Source organism: Pomacea canaliculata, linkage group LG11, assembly GCF_003073045.1.
Source record: "Pomacea canaliculata isolate SZHN2017 linkage group LG11, ASM307304v1, whole genome shotgun sequence".
In the NCBI taxonomy this organism is placed as follows: Eukaryota; Metazoa; Mollusca; class Gastropoda; order Architaenioglossa; family Ampullariidae; genus Pomacea; species Pomacea canaliculata.
Genome location: NC_037600.1, coordinates 14,173,498 through 14,195,128, shown reverse-complemented (window position 1 = coordinate 14,195,128; position 21,631 = coordinate 14,173,498). Strand labels below are relative to the sequence as shown.

General features: G+C 38.3%; 2 protein-coding genes across 4 annotated transcripts in view; both read right to left on the bottom strand.

Annotated features, from left to right (window-relative positions):
* Positions 1-424: 424 nt before the first annotated feature.
* On the bottom strand, positions 425-3,225 carry LOC112576214 (5-hydroxytryptamine receptor 1B-like). Its single transcript, XM_025258509.1, has 2 exons — positions 1,820-3,225; positions 425-1,236 (listed from the first exon to the last, which is right to left on the bottom strand). Exons 1-2 carry the CDS (start codon positions 2,881-2,883, stop codon positions 1,041-1,043), a joined length of 1,260 nt encoding a protein of 419 aa, XP_025114294.1. The 5' UTR covers positions 2,884-3,225; the 3' UTR covers positions 425-1,040.
* Positions 3,226-5,508: 2,283 nt separating this feature from the next.
* Positions 5,509-21,631, bottom strand: part of LOC112575884 (endophilin-B1-like) — a 24,530-nt gene continuing 8,407 nt past the window's right edge. Inside the window, exons 6-11 of one of the 3 annotated variants that reach the window (XM_025258012.1) lie at positions 19,089-19,106; positions 16,055-16,144; positions 15,736-15,836; positions 14,467-14,484; positions 12,433-12,664; positions 5,509-10,109 (exon numbers count right to left, since the gene is read on the bottom strand). In XM_025258012.1, the coding sequence (XP_025113797.1) occupies positions 10,002-10,109; positions 12,433-12,664; positions 14,467-14,484; positions 15,736-15,836; positions 16,055-16,144; positions 19,089-19,106 (567 nt within the window). In that variant the 3' untranslated portion in view covers positions 5,509-10,001. The remainder of the gene's footprint in view (positions 10,110-12,432; positions 12,665-14,466; positions 14,485-15,735; positions 15,837-16,054; positions 16,145-19,088; positions 19,107-21,631) is intronic. The other 2 variants (XM_025258013.1, XM_025258014.1) reach the window with 2 other exon arrangements.

Genomic DNA, 21,631 nt, shown 5'->3' with positions numbered 1-21,631 from the left:
AGATGTTGTTTCGCAACTGGAGCCTGAAGGTTACCATGACAAGCAAAACATCAACACAGTATCAAAGACTTGACAGTTTCAAAAGACCCATCAAAGGGGATGGCAGAAAACTGTCTGCCGTGGAGGGAGTGTGAAAACTCTACAGCTAATGTACAGCTACATCCACACAGAGGCCCCTGTTCAAAAGACAAAAATGTCTACATCCGTTACGAACAAGCATTCTTCGAATGGCGAATAGCAACCATAATGAAAACAGTCGCATCATTTTCTGACTTGGCTATATGCAGTCACATTAGATGGTTTGTTGTCCAGTGACTAGCTCGTCACTAAGATGGCTGAATGGCCAGACAGATAAGGGGAGGTAAATGGAGTGAGTGATACTAACTTCTATTTTTTTTCTTTTACAAAAAACAACATCATCATATTAAATCGAGAATTTTAATTTGACTTCGACTCACATCTACAAAGATTTATAATATCTAACAATAGATGAAGCACTAGTGAAAGAGAACTAATTAATTCAATTTGAAAAATCGACGTTATTGTCTCGCGAGTGACCTCCCTTAGCCAGAGATACGTCCACCTTTTCCCTGAATATCAGGGACTTAGTTGAGGACATTTTTATTTACTCGAGTACGAGAACCAAGCAATTAAACCCAAACTCAGAAATAGAGGTCCTCATTATGGAAGTGATTTCTTTAAGTAAACAAATGAAAATGCGAAACTTAGATGAGGAAATTTTACATTCGTTCAAGAGTACTCATAGTATGGGTCCTGTGCTGAATACGGAAATTGAAAACTATCACCATCCTCACAAGACTTGCGAAAGGGAACAATTATACATAAAGACATCCACATATTACTATTTTTAATATATATATATCCGTTAAGGTCTGTTACACTTTTTTATTTCAGCGGACAGCAAAACCGAGCTTTCTTTTTTTCTTTTTTTCTTTTTAAAAAAAGGTTGGCATTAGCAAAACTAAAGCAAGAAATAAATAACAAGAAAGTAGTGCAGAGCTCGACGTATCGTAGCTTTCCTAGCCCAAAATCTGTTTTTTCAGTCTGTTTTTCAGCTTCCGGCACTCTTGGAGGAACCTGGCGTTGCAGAAGCTGTAGACGATGGGGTTGATGGCGCTGTTGAGGTATATGGAACACATGGCCAGCATGTAGAGGTTCAGTGACAACACTGTTAAGTCTGGGTTCAGGAAGAAGCCTGGCTTCTCGTGCACGTATCTAGGCAAGAAAAAGTGTCATGTGGGAGTTAAGCTAGAAACGTGTAGAAAATAACACGAGATAAATCGAAGCTTACAACAACTGCCTCCTGGCCTACACAGATATTTATAGCTTTTATCCACATTACTGTTAGAACAATGAATGAAAGAAATATTTAGACGACATCCTAACTTATAACCAAACGAGAACAAGAAAACAATGCTTGCCTCTCACCTAACTTTTCTCCTTTGTCATAAAAAAAAAAAAAAAAAAAAAAAAAAAAACAGCAACAGTACTTGCAGCTCACCTAACTTTCTTTGTCATAAAAATCAACAAAACAATGTTTGCAGTAGACCAACGTTTCTCTCTGTGTCACCAGTCCAAGTTCTGAAAATACTAGCTCCAATTTTATTGACCATTTCAAATTTAAAATTCAAGAGACTCGTTCAGATCTCATCCAGTCTGTGGTGAGCTGGTGGAGGATGACTGCGTACCCGTTTAAAGTCAAAGGATTTCTTGAAATCGAAGCGGTGTTGTAGATGCTTCTATGTGCATTAAAGAATCGTCAAGGTGTATTTAGCTAGTGGGCTCGGGGTTTTCTTACCTGACGACCAGATGAGGCAGGTAGTTAAGGACACCGACAGATGTGAGCACGACCATCGTCAATGTTGTCCTTGAGTGATTTATCCTCCTCTTCCTCCTCTGTTTGAAAGATCTTCTCTTTTCGAAGGACACCGGCCTCAAAGTCGTTGCCAATTTGTTGGTCTCAGAGTCAGCTACATTCTCTTTCGCGGAGGGAGAGTCCGTGTCCAAGCTGACTCCGGCGCTGTGCGTGTCCTGACTGCTGATGTTGATGCTGTTGCTGACACCACTTACTTCGCCCCCACCTCCGCTTCTGTTCTCCACCTCTATCCGCACTCCCCTTATCTCCAGCAGCGCCCTCTGTTTACGCGTGTGCAGCCAGACGTGACGCCCGATCAAAGAGTAGCAGACGACTGCCGTGCCCACGGTCGCCACGAAGGTCAGGCCTACGGAGAGTTTGTAGACGGTGTAGAAGACTGTGCCCAGGTAGGCGTCCTCTACAGCGCAGGTGCTGACCGTGACGTCAGCATCCGGGGCTCGCACGCGCTGCACGCCCTTGAGGTGGAAGAAGGGAAAAGTGACGAGCGCCGAGAGGCCGGTGGCGAGAAGAACAAAGAGCCAGGCCTGGCGAGGGCTGAACTGCTGCTTCTGTGACTGGCACACTCGCCTCTGACGGTCCAGAGCCACGAAGCACAGGATCCACCCGGTGCACACCGAGAAGAAGCTGATGCAGGCCAGCGCCGTGCTGCAGAACCAGCGGTCGTAGTTGACGAAGGCACGGTGCACGATGACCACCATCATGGGCAAGGTGACGACGTTGGTCAGCAGGTCGTATACACACATGGCCAGCACGAAGACGCGGGTGCTGCTAGGACGGAACTGTCGCAAGTACACGACAAAGACAAGACTGTTGCCTAGGAGACCGCCCACGATGATGGCGACCAGAACCAGCACGGTGGGCAGGAGGTTCAGTGCCATCTTGTCGAAGACCGCTTGCACGTACTCTTCTTCTGAAAGGCCGCTGTAGTTGTTGGTTGTGTTTTCCATCAACATTCTGGACGCGGTGGTGGGGAGTGATCTATCCATCACTGATATCAGCTAGTAATATCTGGAGCGTCTAAATTCCTGAAAAATAAGAATCCCCATCACACATCGAAGTCAAGTGCATTTTGCCGATGCTGCTTACGATTTGGAACTTTACCCGGTACAGTGAAATGTTATATAGGTCTTGGTGGGGGAAAGTGGAAGTGAATGTGGTTAAAGCAACTGCATTCACCCACTTACAGGATGGACACCCGTGTTATACAGCACACTTCTCGCAGTTGATTCAGTTGCGCGTGCGCACGCACACAAACACACAGACACATGGAGTAATTAACCCAATATCAGCCACCCATGTAGACTGGTTTCACACATCCAGACGCAGTACGAACTGAGAACCCGTTATACCACATACCTTATATCGGTATATACACACGTCACATTCCTCCTTCTGCAAGACCCTCGGTCATTACCATTACTCGCTGTTCTTTGATTGCATGCACAGACTCTGATTGTAGCTGTTGACTAACGAAAGAAATAGTGGAAATTCGCTCTTGGAAACGCTCTGTTGGTCTGTCCAGGATGTTTAACCATCAGGCGCTACTACTATAAGGCTATTTGTGAGTCTGTTAGCTCTGCGGGCGTGTCTAGGGGAGTGCTGAATGAGAGTGAGGACTACAAGCAGGCGAGGTCTCCCGGATGAAAGACAGGAAGAAGGAAGTACAAGACTACGTGACGTTTGCGGTTGCCTAAAGACTGGGTATGTGGGTGGGGTGGAGGACGTCAGCAGCAAACACGAGAGAATTTGTCCGGGGTGGCCTCATTTTGCTCTTACTGGTAAACACTACATTAACTAGCTATTGCTAACAATGCATATGTGATTTACGAAAATAAAAGAATAGAGCGTTCACACTTTCAGTTACGATAAATAAACAGATCTGAGGGAGACAGAAAAGGCAAACTGACAAACGCAACAAGCAGGTAGGCAGACATCGGAAATGCTCCAGTCGTTTATCATTTACACTAGGGGTGGGCAATTAGTTTTCCCAAGGGGCCGCATGAGAAATAGGGATGGTTTTAGAGGGCGGGACTAATATAATTAACTCAGTTTTACCCAATACTGTATATATACTTCCACTCACTCGCTCGATCAACAAACCGACCAACCAGTATGTCCAATGCATTGTCTCATTGATACTCATTTAAATACATAAAAAATGTTTCCTCGTGACATATTAAATAATTATGTTCAAGAATTTTAGAAGGTATTAGAAAAGAACTGTAAACATATAAATGATTTTGAATTTACTACGACACATTTCTTATTGTCAGTAGAATAGTCCCGTGTAAGGATCAGTTGCATGCACAAAAGCTGCTTACTGCCTATTACAGGATGTGTTTAATGCGAGCCGAGGTACCACCCTTTCCCCATCACCAAACCGGAAGAAGCCTCAAAGACAAATTGGAACTGAAAGAGACGCAAAACAAAAAGTCGAGATGTCAAATATAAAAAAGGAACAACAGATAAAAAGGATAAAAATGTAAAATAAAAAAGTAAAAATAAAATAAAACAATCAAGACTTTAATAGTAGATGGAAATTTTCCAAAGCTGCAAAATAAATAACAGTAAAAATGAAAAGGACTGAATTAATTAAGTAGTTTCCCAAAAAAGTGTTTCACATCTGACTATAACATTAAAAGGAATTTTTATTTTTAAGTTGTAGTTTATGGAGATACGCTCTGGAAGGCGTTTTGATTTATTACAATATCAGTTATCCGTTCCAAAGGTAAAAAAAAAGGAATAAATAAAAAGTCAGCACATCTATTTGAACAAGTCAACTATCATGTTGGGCCAAACAGTGCCAATCAAGTATGGCAAAGGGAAGTTCGGATCTTACATAAAAGGGTGTGAGGATGGTCCGGAAGATGTAAACGGAAACAGCTTTTGTGTCTGGCTAGAAGGATGCAGGAACTGCACCCACATGACTGCACCCACATGCAGCCTCTTTGAAAGAGGCCATCGGAGATCAGAACTAGGCAAGTAAATAAAAACCAGGAAGTCCTTCATGGTTGGTGGGACACTCCAAAGGAGAAAGTTCATGTTAAAGACGTAGTTACGAGATACGGAAAACGTTTATGTCGTTTTGTTATTTTAAGACATGGAGGATGCTTTCTTTCTAAAATTTGTGCATGAAAGTTTACATTATGTCTCGCGATTTTTTTTTTAAACTATGAACGCTGACGACCTTTAATTCCCCCTCCCTCTCTCTGGGTGATCTGTACCAGTGAATTATTTCGAGACAAAGTAGAGCAAATGAAAATTTAAAATAAAGTCAACATAGGTGCATATTATATTAAACATTCTTCTCATTTTTTGACAAAAGGAGAGTGATAAATTTACTGTGAACATATCTTCACAACCTTCTGTTATTAAGAGGACAGATCGAGAGAGAGAGAAATGTCATAGCACAGCAAAGTTCCGCTAGAAATGATAGGCATCTCCCACAGTCCAGTCCTTGGTCTGGTCCACGGGTGCAGTCCACGAAGTCAGCAGTGATATTACCTGGACAACGTGGGGAACCCTTCTAGTTAGCATAAACTCATTACGTTCATTCATATTGGCAGTCATACATCCATGCTCAAAGAAAAAAAACCAAAGCCAAAATGTAATTTTAAAACAACGATTGTTCACGTTGCTTATCCTTTATTTAATATCCCTACAGCTGGCCAGTGTAATTCGATGCACCAGAAAAGCAATGTTTGTCCCAAAAATTTACTTCAATATTACAGCACTATGGCAACCGCACAGATAACTGAAGTGTTAAGCTCCTGACAACTGTATGCATTAATGGCAAGAAAAATGGAAAACAACAGGAATCCAAAATGTTGTTAAATGTGTAGTAAATATCCTACAAGCACGCTAACCGTCGTTTATGACATGCTGGAAGCCACGTCTTCACGCCAACAGTTTTTAGTGTCTGTTCATGGAACCAGTTTGGGAACATTGCCTGTTCATTGTAAATTAAAAATAAGAGACTTAATCCATACAAAAGCTTTTGCTTAAACAAGGGTGGATGAAGGATGGAATGGACCCACCAATCCTTGCCCTCAGACTTGAAAACAGAAAACCAGATTTAGGCTCCTTGGTTCACAACGTAGGGAGAGTGCGTGTCAACGGGGCTCGTTCCGTCCATGAAATATTGGGGCTACTTTATGGAAAGTAGATACTACTCAGGCAAGCTAACACCGGGGTTGCATCGGTGACATCTCTTGTTCTCACTTACCCTGGCAGGGGTATGGGAATAAATTGAAATGACCCTTGATAGTTTTCTACATCCGATGCCACAATTGCGACTGTGTGTATAAATGTTTTCTGCTAAAGATCCAAAAATATATCTTGGTTAATCCAACTAGAAGATAGTACTAACAAGGAATAGTTATTGTTCATACTTTGTTACATTTTCGCCAACAAGGAACAACGTATAAGAGGGGGGGTCAAGCTAAAAATAACTTATGCACATCCACTTCAGCTCATTTCTGCCCAAAGGATTTCCTGACCTCTTCTCCATTCCCTATCAAGAGCGTGTTCCCGGAGAAGCCAGCATCATCCTGACATTGCACAGAGCCCCACGAGGTCAGTGTTGTCCTAAGTACCACTTGAACACAAGAGGTCATTGGGGCCACGAGCGATACTCTCATCAACACAACGCCCAGCAGATGGAGTAAAAACAAACGGGGGGCAAGGACGACATGAAAACAACAGACAGGATAGACTAGAAAAATGCCGAATAGCTCCGACCAGGACCGATTCCCCCTGCAAATGTTTTTTGTTTTTTTCGAGCAGCGAGAACTCGCTGATGTCACCTTTTTTCCCCCAGAATAATGAAGTGGTTGAAGGGTAACAGGGGTCAATTTTTCATGTGTACTACGGCATGCAAGCACACACGCTTCATTTAAGCGCTTTCTCGTTAGCACAAACTCTCGAGGAAAACAAAAGAGTGCAAACTATTCTAGTTGAAGCAAGATACTTTGAGCAGACATGGAGGGACATGAGGGTTCAGGGCAGACAGCCAGCAAGTGGCACATTCTGCTGATTTAAGTTAACGCCGGACACGACAGAACTCGAATCAGCATGCCGCCAAGCGATTAAATGTGGGTGAGTTGGTGGTGGAAGCCCTTCAGATCTCACACCACAAATACCATGTCTACACATCACAGCGGTTTGCAGGTGTTGCTGGTCTGAGCAGACTCCCTCAAGATGCGCAAGGTGTGAAATATCTGCGTGTTTAAAAGGAAAAAAAAAAAGCTGAGGCTACTAATTCCTCACGAGAGGGATGCAAGAGTTGGCGCCATCCTTCGTTGTAGACGCTTTGAAACACCGCAGCACACCTGCTATCGCTTTCTACCAGAAACGGTTTGGCTATGGAAGTAATCATAACCGTTGGATGGAGGGTGGAAGATATGTCATGATGTCCACAGTTTCCGCATGCAGTCGACTCGGGATTTAAGCGTGTTAGAAACTCCGCAAATTTGAAAGCATTTTACAATTTGTAAAACAGACAAATTATTACTTATTTAAAAAAACAAGACTTGCAGAAACATTGGGCTTGAGCTGTTTATTGACTTCTGCATGTCACTTTCTTCTTGTTGCCAGTCAATAGTTCTTAACGTTTGTGCCATCTTGGATGCTTGTAACCAACTGTAAAGTCTCCAGTGACCTGTATACCAATTATCGGCATTACTCTGGACGTGATGAACTCGTTGAAAGAAAAAAAAAGCAGAAGACAGTGAGTAATAAATGATACCAATTTATTTTAAAAGAGAGATTTAGGAAAAAACAATCCCGCAGCATTACCAGGCAGGCAGTCTACTGAAGCAAATTCTAAACTCCATTTCACCAAACTCCTCTCAAACTGTGAGACTTTAAACTAGGACGTTTGTCCAAACGGTGTGTTACAACATTAAGTGAAGTCTAACTGCACAGAGACAAAAAAAAACTAACTTCTCTGTAAAGTTCGTTACTGAAAAATTCTCTCTGTACTGAACTGGAAGAAAGTATTCATAAAGTCAGTTTTGCTGCGACAGGTTGGTTCAGACTTGGTGCTAAGAATAGTCGAGGGTGTGTTCTCTGCCCGCTGCAGCTGTGTGGATGACTACATCATGGAAGGGGGAACTACCTACCGCGGGAAGCGAAAACTGCTTCTCACGAGATCCAAGACAACAGGAAGAAAGATAACATTTCAAAGCTACTGCATCTCTTGCACAAGCAAGAAAATCTGTTCTGGCCTTAGTTATCTACATAACATCAGGATAAATCTACAAATATTATCATCACCGTTTCCCACAAACATTAGCATAGAATCGCTAAATATGTAAAGCTAAATGCAAACTCCCTTTCTATGCTTCAAACAGGTCCCCATGAACAAATTATAACAGCAAATTCAGAAGAAATATCTAGCTTCAGTCTGCAATTGTCGCTGGCGGCTGGCAGCTAATGATTTACAATCCAGAGAAACAAAAACGATGTCAAAAGCAAAAGAGCAAATGTTTTCCCCTTTTTAAACACCTTGACAGAATCTCTTGTATACTCAGGTTTGTTTGCAAATGCAACACTTTTAACAGGCAAAACAGCATTTTTTCTCAGCACAAAATACATCACCTGGATGCACAACAATCTTTTGGCCTGGTCAAAAAGTATATAGTTCATATGTTTTTTCCCCATGAAAGTGACTGAAAGTTCCAAGGTGTAATTTCTCACTGACCGTATTTTTTAGTGGCTTTAAGATTACTTCTTTATTGCAGAACATCACACAGTGGGTAAATTCACTATAAAAAGCTCTATGTCAGCATCTGATCATTGAAGACATCAGAAAATCATTTACTATCCAGTTTTGTGACAATATACTTTTGTATGCAAAGTATTTGCATTTCATTTACCCTTTCATAAAAAACTTCAGGTTTCTTCAACTCTGAAATGTGACTAGGGTACCACACCCTGAAGTGCAATGGTTTAAAAATATGCTTTCCACTTTCTGGAAACTTTCACATAAAACTAATACATATGAACAAGCATTTGTACATGACCATCGTGATCAGAGGTTATGTTCATCCTGATCCAATGGATATTAGGACGTGTGTTACAAAGTCTTTTCCTTCTGGCACTCTTCCCATCTGTTATGCTGGAAGCATTAGGAACTGGATGAAAGCCGAAGATGACTGAGAGATGATCCTACATAACTGAATGCTTGATGAGTTTGCATCAGGAACAAATACCCCAAAATATTCTTAAAAGCTTTTGTGAAAAGCATGCTGCAATGTGACATACATTAAAACAAAATTTTCAGAGCAACCCACAGATCACAGAGAATTCACATAATTCACTGAAAGCTTCCTAGAGTTTAAAGATACATACACAGGTCATGACCAAAATGCATACCTCTGTTTACTGAAATTGTTTCAAAATTAAAAAATTTCTCAGTCAAAGAAAATTATGCTATAATGAAAAATAACCCCAAAACAACCACTACAAAAAATGGCACCTTGATAATATCCATTCCTTCCCCAGCCCTAAATGCACAAGTCAGATCACACAAGCTGACTTAAAAAAAATTGTCTTGAAAACTTTTGCCTTGGCTTCCTTAAACACACTACCAAAGTCTCATGAACAGAATATACTGAAACTCTAACAAACATAACATATAAGCCCATCCTTCATTAAAGGCTTTGCAGAACATGTATGAAAACGGCCTCACCATAAACAATTCAAATTTCTGCAGCAAAACAAGAAAGCAAACAGATGAACGCTGCATACTGCATAAAAGAAGTTTGTGTACAACTCTGTAACTACTTTTTATGACAGAAGCATGCTAAACGACTAGAATTAAATAATAATTCTCTGTCTCTAAATCATTTCACATGGACATGATGAGGACTTTTTTTTTTTTACAGAAAGAGCATGTGGCAGAACTGACAGATATGTATATGCATATGCGATGGTGTACAAACTTATTTTAGACTTCAAAGAAATGTCCAAAGAAAAGAAGCAAAGTCCCCTAACCAAGTATATTTTTCAAAAAAGTTCCCCCAAAACAAGAAAAAAAAAGCTTAATAGAAAAATGATGGCAAACAAGCAAACAATTGCTGGCTAAACAGAAAATCAACAGCTATCCCAGAACTTCTAAGTATGTTGTTGGGACTTTTCCCACTTGTGAGCCCCTCTCCGCCATCATCCAGTCGGGGTCAAGTCCCTGGACTCTGTACACCATGATTAACTGTCAAACAAAAAACAGCATCCAAATATTATTAGACACCAGACCATACATATCACACAGCTATATGTGTGCATACCCCAGCCCCCTTTCCCCACCTTACAAAACTGAGACCTGACTTCATGAGGCTTTAATACCTCAATGTGAATCAGACTTCAAGAATGTTGCAAGATAACAGGTTTAGCTCCAAACATGATAGAACTCCCCATAATTTGAGCGAACATCCCAACACATCTCTATTCTCAAAGATACATGCCATCTGTAAGTAGAAACAAAGGTCAAATGACTAATGTCAGGAATGTAGAAAGACATCTTTATTTTGTCAAGACTACACGCATCAGTCTAACCTCTTTCTGAGCATAATAACATGTGTAGGCATCTTGAGAAAGGAAAGGGGTTATTCACTAAAATTTGAGGGAATAGTATCTTGGACAAACTAATGATTTTTTTAAAATGACAAACTCTTGTAGACCTTTAAAAAGTGCTTATCACTCAAGGGCCTTTAAAAGGAATAGTAATTTGTCTAAAATTGGTATAAAAACCCATGTACTTTTTACAAGATTAACCAGGACAATTAAGCAGTTACACAAAAGACTGGTAAGGATGCTAATATTTTTCAATTCTAATGTAAATACACATTTACAAAAATGTGTGTATATATATAATTATATAAAGACACGATTCCCCTTTATCGATGAATCAGGCATAAGAAAGTTTTCAGCATCTAACTGCTAAGAACAGAACACCACAAAAACAAAGTCGACAACATCAAAAAGTGTACACAAAGAGGCTTTGGTTGACGTGCATTGAGGAAAGATGTTCTGGTAATCTGAACACAGCAGCAATAATTCATCCTAAAATGCTTCTACAAGGTCACATAAAAAGGAAAAAAAAAAAAGTAAATGAAATTTTGATATCAATAAGTCAGGAAAAAGATGCTGTAAATCTGCAGAATTTTAAGAAACTGCAGTAACTAGTTTCATAAAACTGGTAATACATTAGATAAAGATGACATCACTTTTTCCCTATATGTAAGAAATAAGATACAAGTAAACAGTGTTCAAATATTCTGTTTGAATTGTCCACTTTTGTCCTGTCTTTTTTTTTTTTTAAATTCTCCCTGACTTCAACTCATTGTATCATTCTGCTACAGCAGAAAAAGTATAAAAAATATAATTAATTTAAAGAACTTTTCAGAATAAAAAGAAAAATCCACAAAACCACAAAAGCAGAAAAAGGAGCAAAAACAAAAAGTCAACAAGGTCCACTCAACTATGATGCAGAAACAATTTTTAATGCTTAACAATTGCAATTAAAGAGTGCATTTCTGTGCCTACTGCAAAACAGATTGATGCACACACGCACTGATATGGGTCTGATAAAGCATAATAATGCTTGCCCTGCATTTCTAGTAAAACTATAACTATCCTAAAGTTACCTCAGATTAACTACCTACACTGGTTCCACAATAGCTAAACTGTCAATGTAGTTTTACAAAATCTTGGCCAACCATGTGGGAGAAGCAGTAAGTTTAAATGAGGGATTAAAGAAAACAAATTGGAAGCAGTATAAATGAGGTCAAGCCAAAGAGGTGAATTATGCTTGCTGGTTTTTAAAATACAAAGTTCAGGAATTTAAAACCTAAGAATATAGTGCAAAGGCAGGAAAAAAGGTGCCCAAAAGGGAAAACCCACTTGTTTTTTTCTTCAGCAAATTATTTGCACAACTGCAGTCACCAACAAGTTATAATTAATTTTCTTGGATACAATTGGATTTCTTACAAATATGAAACAACAACAACAATGATTCAATAATGTAACGGAAAACATTTTTCTCATTCTCTCCTTACAGTTATTTTATAGTTTTTATTAATTTTTTTCTTTAAAGGGCAGGAGAGAGTCCTGCAAATGTGTTGCAGGAACCTGAACATAAAGTTAGTGACTGCACTGTCAAATGTACACTGATACATGCTCCGTGCAAGGGCAAATTCTGACTTGAAAAGACTAAGACTGAAATGTTCTTGTTTAAGGTGATTAACAAGCATGTGGGAAAGTACATAAATAAGGTATTTAAATAAAAGTGCATGTAAATAAGGAGGCAAAATTCTTTGCAGCTAAACTTGGGAAAAATCCGTAATTTCTGCAACCTCAATTCTCCTTCTCCAGTTCCCTTGTATTCTAACCAGTATCCGCAAGGTTAAAATATAGCTGAAGACTGGTACACCTTGAAGGAGTGATTTTGTTGTTTTTGTTGTTAATAATGTAGACAGTACGCAAGCTCTTAAAAGTTTGCTGCATGGGACATACATCTACTTGACCGGTATTACCTCATCTGCAAGAAGAGACAGCTCAGAGCTGTCGGCCGCGTCATAGTCATACAAAACTCGGGCCTGCTTTTTCTCAGTTGGGGTGGGAGCAGTGACCTGGATGGCAGGGGGCGCTGAGGGTCGCAGGGGAGCGCTACTGTTACTAAAGCTGCTGGCAGCACTGGTCGCCCCCAAGACCCCGCTGCTGGTACCACCACCGGTGGAGCTGTTGGAGCTGGAGTTGACATTGTAACTGAAACAGTGAGGAGGCCCACACCATTGATTGCAAGCGCTAACCCCCTCATCAGTGGCACAGATAAAGCTGGCATTTGTCTCACAGAATGCCTCTGTGTTTAGGCAAGGCTCAATCTTGGTCTGATGATGGAAGTCATACCTCGGATAACTCTGACAAATTAGCATAGTCTAACTTGGCTCCACCTTTTTCACTCTCAGAAATATTTTTACCAGCATATTACCTTATTACCTTAGGAAGATAAACTAGTTCTCACTTATAAAAGTCACAATATTTTTATGAGACACTATAAACAAACCCTCAATTTTGTCAATACAGTTACAGGTATTTTAATATATAGTTTAGGGGACTAACAACATGCAATTCATTCCCCATGAGAAAAAAAATTAATAATTAAAAATTTTCAATGCATCAGAATTCTTGAGATTGTTATTTGCAGTGATGTTTAAAGAGAAACTAAGTACTGTCTTCAAAAAGAATATCACAGGCTCAAACTCCACAGATCTGACATTTGCCCAACTAAACCAAGATTAAGCCTTGAGCGTAAACAGCATGCAATATAAGAAGAAAGAACAGTAGACCCAAGGGAGACCAGAATCATGCAATCCACTAGCCTGACTGCCAGCCAAGAGATGTCCTAATTAACCTTTCTATAGCTCCAGATAACATTGTCTACAGCAAATGGAGTTTCTACCCCTATGTCTGCTTTGTTCGTGCTAAACTGTCAAGATTTCATTCATAGGTATTGCACTCTACACTGTTTTCACATATTTTCTGCACTGAAAGAAGTTGGTCACTTATTACAGAAATTATAACTCAAAACTTCAGATTTGAAGCTACACAATGCAGCAAAAGAGTGTAGACCCTTGCTTCTACATTCTTTTTTTTTTTAATGACGTGTGTACAAGATTATGAATTTATAGTTGAACTACATCAGAAAGTCTTACTTATGTTTTTTGTCTATTTTAAAAAAAATCATGACAGCAGAAAATTTGCTGAAATTATAAACATAAATACAATCAAGAAACTTACAATTCAGGAACACACACAGGATGCCAAATTTATATTTATTATAAAAAAATTAGTAGAAAACAAAATGGATTTCACAATACCACGATAACTAAAACTGCATAAACCAAAAGACAACTTACACAATTGCATATGTAACCTGGGATATCTAACAGGCAAAATGGAATGAGCGAAGAAATCATGAAAGTCTGAAATAATTTATACAGAGGAATGTTTATTTTTAAAATGACCTCTCACAAAAAGCTAAATTTTAAGCCTAATTTGACCCTCTAACAGTCTATTGTTTGGAAATCATCATTTTGGAAATCAAGTTGATATCTTGCCTGATTTATATAAACATCCCTGATAAATGTTAAATGATCTATATTAAATATTAGAAGCTTTAAGCATTTAAATTAAGAACAAAAAGAAGATTAAAGGATCTTGTAAAGATTTGTTTTTCTGAAAAAGCTGAAAAATACATTAATGCATGCATGTACTTCTTTAAAATCTAATGAACAGCTTATGTCACAAAACTGCCATGCAGTTTGCAAGAACTTACTAATAACACAGCACAGGACAGATGGCTCTACTCACTGATCCCATGTAGGGCAGAGACTAAAGCTTCTGAAAGAGTTAAGACATCTACAAACACGAGCTTACATCTCCATACACATGACAATATGGAGTGATAAGAAGGGAAACATTAAATGGTTGATGAAAAAATAAAATCAGCTATGGAGTGAAGAGAAGGGAAACGTTAAATGTTTGAAGGTAAAAAAATATCAGCTTACTCTGATGATGCCAGAGAGCTGCAAAAATTTCAGTAAACCTTCAACTGGGCAACTGCAGTTGCTATTAAATGTATGTCAACCATGTGACCCCCCCAATACCCATCCCCCAAATAAAGACATCAGACTCATGTTATCCAGTCCACTTGTGGATGTTCACGAATCTTAAAAAGGAGGGCGTCAGACTTCAAAGTGACAATAGGGCTAAGAGGTATGTGTGAGGACAGCACCAGAATCACAAATCTCTTTGAGATATGATGGCTTTGTGGATAGTGAGCTACATGACTGCACATTTCATCCATCAAATATCTACTAATGCTTTTGTAAAAGGGCATCATGAAACTGCTTAGTTAAAAGAGAGGACTAGGAAACATGTATATCATACAGTTTCAGTTTATTGTCATTTTAAAAAAGTCATCTGATTGCAAGGTTATAGTGAATGCTATTCTGATTGTTTTGCTGTAAAACATTGTTTTATGCTCAGTGACATCTGGGGTGTGAAAGGAAAGGTGTAAGGTACAGCAGCATGAGATGGGGAAGGAAACTGGAAAATGGTGTTTATGTCTGTTGACATCTGCAAGATCTGGAAGCTTTAAGCAGGAAGAGCAATACAATCTGTTTCAACCCCACACATGTATGCACACACCCACATGTGCGCGCAAGCACACACACACAAAGAAATCTATTTTGTGCTTAACCCCACTCCTGAAAATGACATCAACTTATACTGAAACTCGGACTCGAACCTTCATTTCCTTACGTTTTTCACAGGATTTTATCAAAAGATATTATCAGGCACTTGAAGGCTGAAGCAATATTTACCATGTTTCCCGTAATGCTTATGTCTGCTTTTGGATTGGAATCAAAGAGTGCTCGTGTTAAGATTAAAACTAACTTACTTTACTTAATGGAACAGCATGGTAAGTGAAAAAATGAATGGCAGGGTAGGTTAGTTAAATAGCTGCAGTGAGTGCAGAATATAGCAGAGAATCATAAATGAACCTACTTTATTTAAACTGACTCCCCTACCTGTGATGATGTTCTTTGTAGGATTGTACAAAATACTTGCCCCTCTCAAAATCAACATTTTTAAATATCTTACTTCAAATACAAATCTTACTTCAAAGCTAATTAAAAACAAAGTCGAGCTCAGGCCCTTAACAGCAATACAAATATATAATAGCCTTTCATGGATTATTCGTTCATGCTCCAGGATTGGAAAAAAATGGAAATAAAAGACTGTTGTGATGAGAAAGATCATCTGTTATTTACCTTCCCAACTGACGCTGCAGATCTGACATGTACTGCTGACACTGTGCGAAAAACTTTATCTGAGCCTCGATGAAATCATTCAAACAGCGCAGGTGATGTGCCTGTAATAATATATCCAAAGTCAGTTGTGCTGCTGAAGATGGTGTAAGGACCATGGTAACCACGGCAAAAGAAATTAAGTCTACAAAGTTTCTCCCTGAACATAAGAAACATCTGTCTGTCTCTCCCTCTGTCTCACACACAAACACAAACCACACACACAGCTGCATCTTGACAAACATATGTGCGCACATGCACACAAATTTCCAAACTGGCTCACGTGTGTGCTGTTAATGCCTTCCAAGAGGATTTTGGTGATCTCTGCTTGGCGGTCAAACTCTGCCTGTGCAGAACGCAGATCTGCTTCAGCCTGGAAAACAATACAACTTGCACATCTCTTAAAAGGCACATAAAAGCTGTGACTATTTCACCTTACAGAAGGTAACTGATATACTCTACAAAAGGTACTATAAGAGCTATAACTGATACATCTTAACAACTGATGCCCCATAAAAAGTGAAATAAACACCTAGTCACACTTACTAAAATGAAAAGCTAAGCTTTTAAAGCCTGTAATTTTACCCTTTCTTTGATTATTTTTTTTTGAAGTATTTTTTTTTCTAGGTCTACCAGTTTTAGAATTTACGTAACTGAAAGTGGATAAGTACTTGTTCACACTTAATAAAAATGAAAATCTATGCTTTTGAAAACTGTAAATTTAATTTATTTCTTTCAAAGTATTTTCAGTTAATTGTTTGAGGTCAACCATTTTTGGATTTTCAGAACTAAAAGTGGATTAGTTGAGGTTTCATTTATTTATTTACTTTAAAAAGTAGATTTTCTAAATCTACCTCCCTCTCACAAAAACTAGACATTTTATTTGCTGCTATTGGAAATGGTCCATTTCAAAGCTTATGCTCATGGTCTGGAAGACGAGATGCTGTGAACAAGCTTTTGTATCCCAATGTAAGGAAATTTCTGAAGGATATGAGCATTGGTTGATGTTCAACATCTGGGATGACTGAGTTTGAAAAGGAAGGAATTACTGAATTCAAAAATAGATTTAATTCTCTACAGACTTACATACTTTACATAATGCCAGGATCGGTTTAATGGTTTGACAGCAAGAACTTTGCAAAGACAAATCATGCAACAATCTTAAGATTTCCAAACAAACTGTGGCCAGATGGAGACATTCTGCAATGAGTGACCCCAGGACAGCCAAACTCTGGCCAAATGGGGGAAATTCTGCAGTGACAAACCACAGAACAACCAGCCAAACTCTGACCAGATGGGGACATTCTAGAGGGACAAACTACATGACAGCAGACAAACTGGGACAATGTGACATTTTAAGGCAGAAACTTTCGAAAGTCCAAACTTTGGCCAGATTGAGTTTTTGAGGTGACTATTCTCAAGAAAGGCGGACAAATTCTGGCAAGATGAAAACTTCCTGAGGCGACAGAGCTCCTGGTTAAGTCAAACTTTGGACTGGGATTAGTCAAGGAGAGTCAAGAAGAGCCATTACTGTTTGACTAACCAATATTATAATACACTAGAATATGTTTAAAAGTGTTTAACATATATTTTTCAGTTTTAAGACAGTGCTTAGAAGGCTAAAGACTCGCTAGAATAAACTGCGGCAAAGCTCGTTCAACATAAAAATAAGTTAATCACAGTTGTAACTTTTACCCTAAAGCATATGTACGGAATGATGAAGTTGTGGTCTGACAATTCAGTAATTGATGAGAGCAATGAACCTGATATGGGGCAAGTTTAAAATTCTGGTAAAAAACAGGCAGAAGGTAAAAAGCAGAAAACCTTTGCCATCTACATGCCAAAGAGCATCACAAGACTAAATAAATACATTACCTTAAAATTTTTATTAAAAACCCCACAACCACAGTATTTAAGACAAATGTATTTGAAAAACTGAAACATCATGATTTATAAAACTACACTGCCTTCATCGTTCAAAGCCTCTCATTATTTCAGCAAGGAAGCTGCCATTTCTACGCAACTGACTTCACACAAAAAATTGCTATGGTTAGGCCTAAAATTTGACATTCAAGACATTTTTGTAAACAAACATTAAGAGTTATTTCATACTTTTAAAATAATTTAGATCACAGATGCTGATGATTTTGAGTGGACCTTTCAAGTCACAAAGCACACTAAGACAATGATAGTTATATAAAATCATTTTTTTAAACAGTAAATATCAATGCCTACAGCGTTCTCATAAGCAAAATACATGTAATCTAAGACACATGAGCTATGCATGACTGCAACCAAGGGAGTATAGAAAGACAGCGCCCACACACTATGGATGCAGGCTTTTTCCTTCAAGGAATAAAATTATGAATGATGAAAATGACAAATACTAAAAAGCACTCTCTAAGAATACACCCACGATAAAAATATCTTTAGTAAAATTAGAAAGTCTTCTGTAAAAATGTCAGTATGAGCATTTAGTTCACTCTGAAAAATGCAAGCATTAAAATATGAAGTACTGTGAAAGACAAAAACTGAACAATGAAGAAATCCCAGCTTCTCAGAAAATACACAAATAAATTCAAATGCACCAGCATCAAAAACTATTTTATGCAGTCTACTTCTCAAGAAGCAGCAGGCCCATTTTATAAAATTGATCCACAATACAATAATGTAATGATCTGATCCCGCCCACACACACATATATGTATGTCAGTCTGAACAAACCTAAAGCAGCAATGCAAGTGCAAAAACGATCCACCAACATGCAGTGACTAAAAACATAAGTTGTAACAACATCAGTAAACAAACTACTAGTGGCTGGTGGGATGGGTAAAGTCAGCCTTCAAGACCATGTTAGCATGTGAATGGATGGGAGACGCCCATGCATACAGAGTAAGCAAGCATGCCAGTATGTCAAACAGAACTAAAGTGTGAAGACTGTAAAAGAAGATGAAAATGATTGAAACAAAGAAGATGACATTTACCACTTCAACTGTCAACTACATGAGCAACAAAAGTACACAGAAAATTTATCTGAAAGCAGCAATAGTGCAAAGTTTTATGTTAAATTTGGAGACATAGAAAGCGGACAGACAAGCCAAAAAAAATTTTAAAGTCAACACTTAGTCATCAGTTTGAGAGAAAGCAAACTGAAGAATAATAAACATCAAATTTCCCCCTTCCCCCAACTTTAGCTCTGTCTGCAATCACAAATATAAGAAACAGATTGCACTGCCCACCAGCACTCAACTAATCCAATCAAATCGTGCATGGGTACGACAGAAATGCAATGGATGACTTGACAGAAGGAAACTCACTTTAGCCACGACGTCATCCTGTTAAAAGGTGAAGCAGCCATGTGCAGGCATGAGTGACAGAGAAAAACAATGCACAAATCTGTTAATTGGAATGCTAATTAAAAAAGGCTAATTCTACTAATATGATTACTGCTTTTGTTTCTCAAGCCACACTGGTGCAGTGTTGGGATCTACAGTGCAGCCTTTATCTATAAGTGACATAGGAAAGTTGCACACTGCTTATTTACTAGATGAATGCAAAAATGAGTGTGTGTGTGTGAGGGGAGGAAGTGACTTATGTAAATTGCAGAAAAACAGTAAACAGTAAACACAACTTACATTATTTAGCAACCTTTTTTATTTCACTCTCCTCTGTTTTAATCTTAGCCAAAATGTCTCAAAGTGATTCTTTCTTCTCCCAACATGAACATACATTCACACCCACAGGCATGCATACACACACCTGTATGTATACTGTATGCTATTATGAAATTCAAATTCAAACTAGGAATATTTCCACCTCAGTTATAGTTTTCTGAAAAATAAGCTTTTAACGATGGCTGATTATTGAGACAGGTAGACAGAAACACAGCTGATTATTTAAGAGATGAACACTCAGTAAAAGAAACATCCAGAAACAGTTGGCTGTCTTCATTCACTCATGGCACCAAAGTTCAAATAAGTGAAAGAAGTGAACTGTGAAATTAGGAAGATTTTGAGGCTATGCAGGAGGAGCAGTTGGCTTTAGCATTCTGCATTCCACTGATGCATGTAGCAATGCTGGCAGTAGTTGATACAAAACAAATCAAAGAACTCAGGGCTGCTCTGATGACACTCATTCAATGGTGGAGTCAGCTGCCATGTGCTATCATCCAACAAATAATTGTATGCTTAAGAGAAGGGAAAACTAACTTTGATCACCAATACCAAAAAGAAAAAAAAAATCAATGGAACATTCCTGGCAAAAAGCTGGTGACTAGTTTCAGATTGAAAGGTAACAATCTAAGCAAACTAACTTGTATGAATGTTACAGCACTAATGTGCAGCTTCTTTCAACCTTCACTAAGCTGCAAAAACAGATTAACTTAGTTATTTGACTACTTATTAAATTATTTATTATTTTGTATTTGTCACATCAAGGAAATTTTACCATCCTAAAATACTGTGTTAGCATATAAGCATTTCACAACATCACAATTTGCTAGATGCAGGTGTACATATGGTGAATGAAACAATTCTTAGGGCATTAGAGGCAGGTATGTGTGACCATGAGCTGAAGAGTGAGTTATTCTTCTTGTACATGCAACAACATCGTAAACCTAAAGTGCACTTCACCCTCATTCCAATGTAGCCCAAGGCTAGTACCTGAGTGGAGTAATTTCCTTGCTCACTCTATGTAACCAGTCCTGTACTTAGTGGCTATAGTAATAGTAAATAACAAGTGATACTCCATGTCTATGGAATGGCATGTGGAAAGCAGAATACAAACTTTATTTGTCTTCCTTTTATAGGAAAATTAAGTGTTTTCACAGACACTAATTTGGTGAGAAATCAGACAACCACTGCTGTTGAATGGGCAGGGATAGTACCATTCACAGAATCAAGCAGGCCTCAAACTACTGTTTCTTCAAAACTAATTTGACTAACCACCACACTACAGACCCCCTTCTATCTCATGGAACACACAACTTAAAATTCTACATAGATGATCTTTTTATAATAATAAATGTGTGATTTTTTTTTTAGTCTGCATTTTTTCCAAACAAAAATGCTTGTCCCAGCAACACTGCCTCATCTATGCAAATAAAAATTTATAAATAAATTTTCTTGATCTATGGCCAATTCCATCTTTATTGCTTTAAATTATAAAAACTGCATAATTAAAATCCAGCTCCACTTTCTCACTATTTTAAACCAAGTAAAAATGAATTCAAAATTCTTAGTGAAATGCTTAATTTTCTTTGCAAACAGATCAAAAATTAAAAATATATTAAATCTTTGAACAATTAAAACCCATTATTCAATATTTATAGCTGTGAACACTTGGTTGACATACTAATAGTATTTACATGCTACTCTAAAGCAACAAGTCTAACAAACATGGTCACAGAAGGAAGTCTTGAGGACACGAATCTAACTCCATCAACAATTGCAATACTAAGAATATATATTATACAATCTGTCTAAAAGCCCACAGAAACATCAAGTGAGACAGGTGCACAGAGTAAAAGAAACAGGGGTTGGAATCTGGGAATGGGAGAGAAATCCCATCTAGACCAGCAGTCAGACACAACATACATGAAGGTATTAAAAAAGTCTAAAAAGTATTCATAGTCAAGATATGCTCTGAAACAACTTTTTTAAAATTCTCAATGGAAAAGTTCAGGCAGTGAAATAACTCCCTTTCTCTTGAAATTGTACATCTGCTGCCGACTGTCAAACCTCACTACTCTGTTTCTTGTGTAATTTGCATTAACTAACAAAGCTAAAGTATCTTAGCTACTATGCTAGAAAGTATCTTAACTATTATGAACTATAGTAGTTGTTGAAGTTAACTCAAGTAA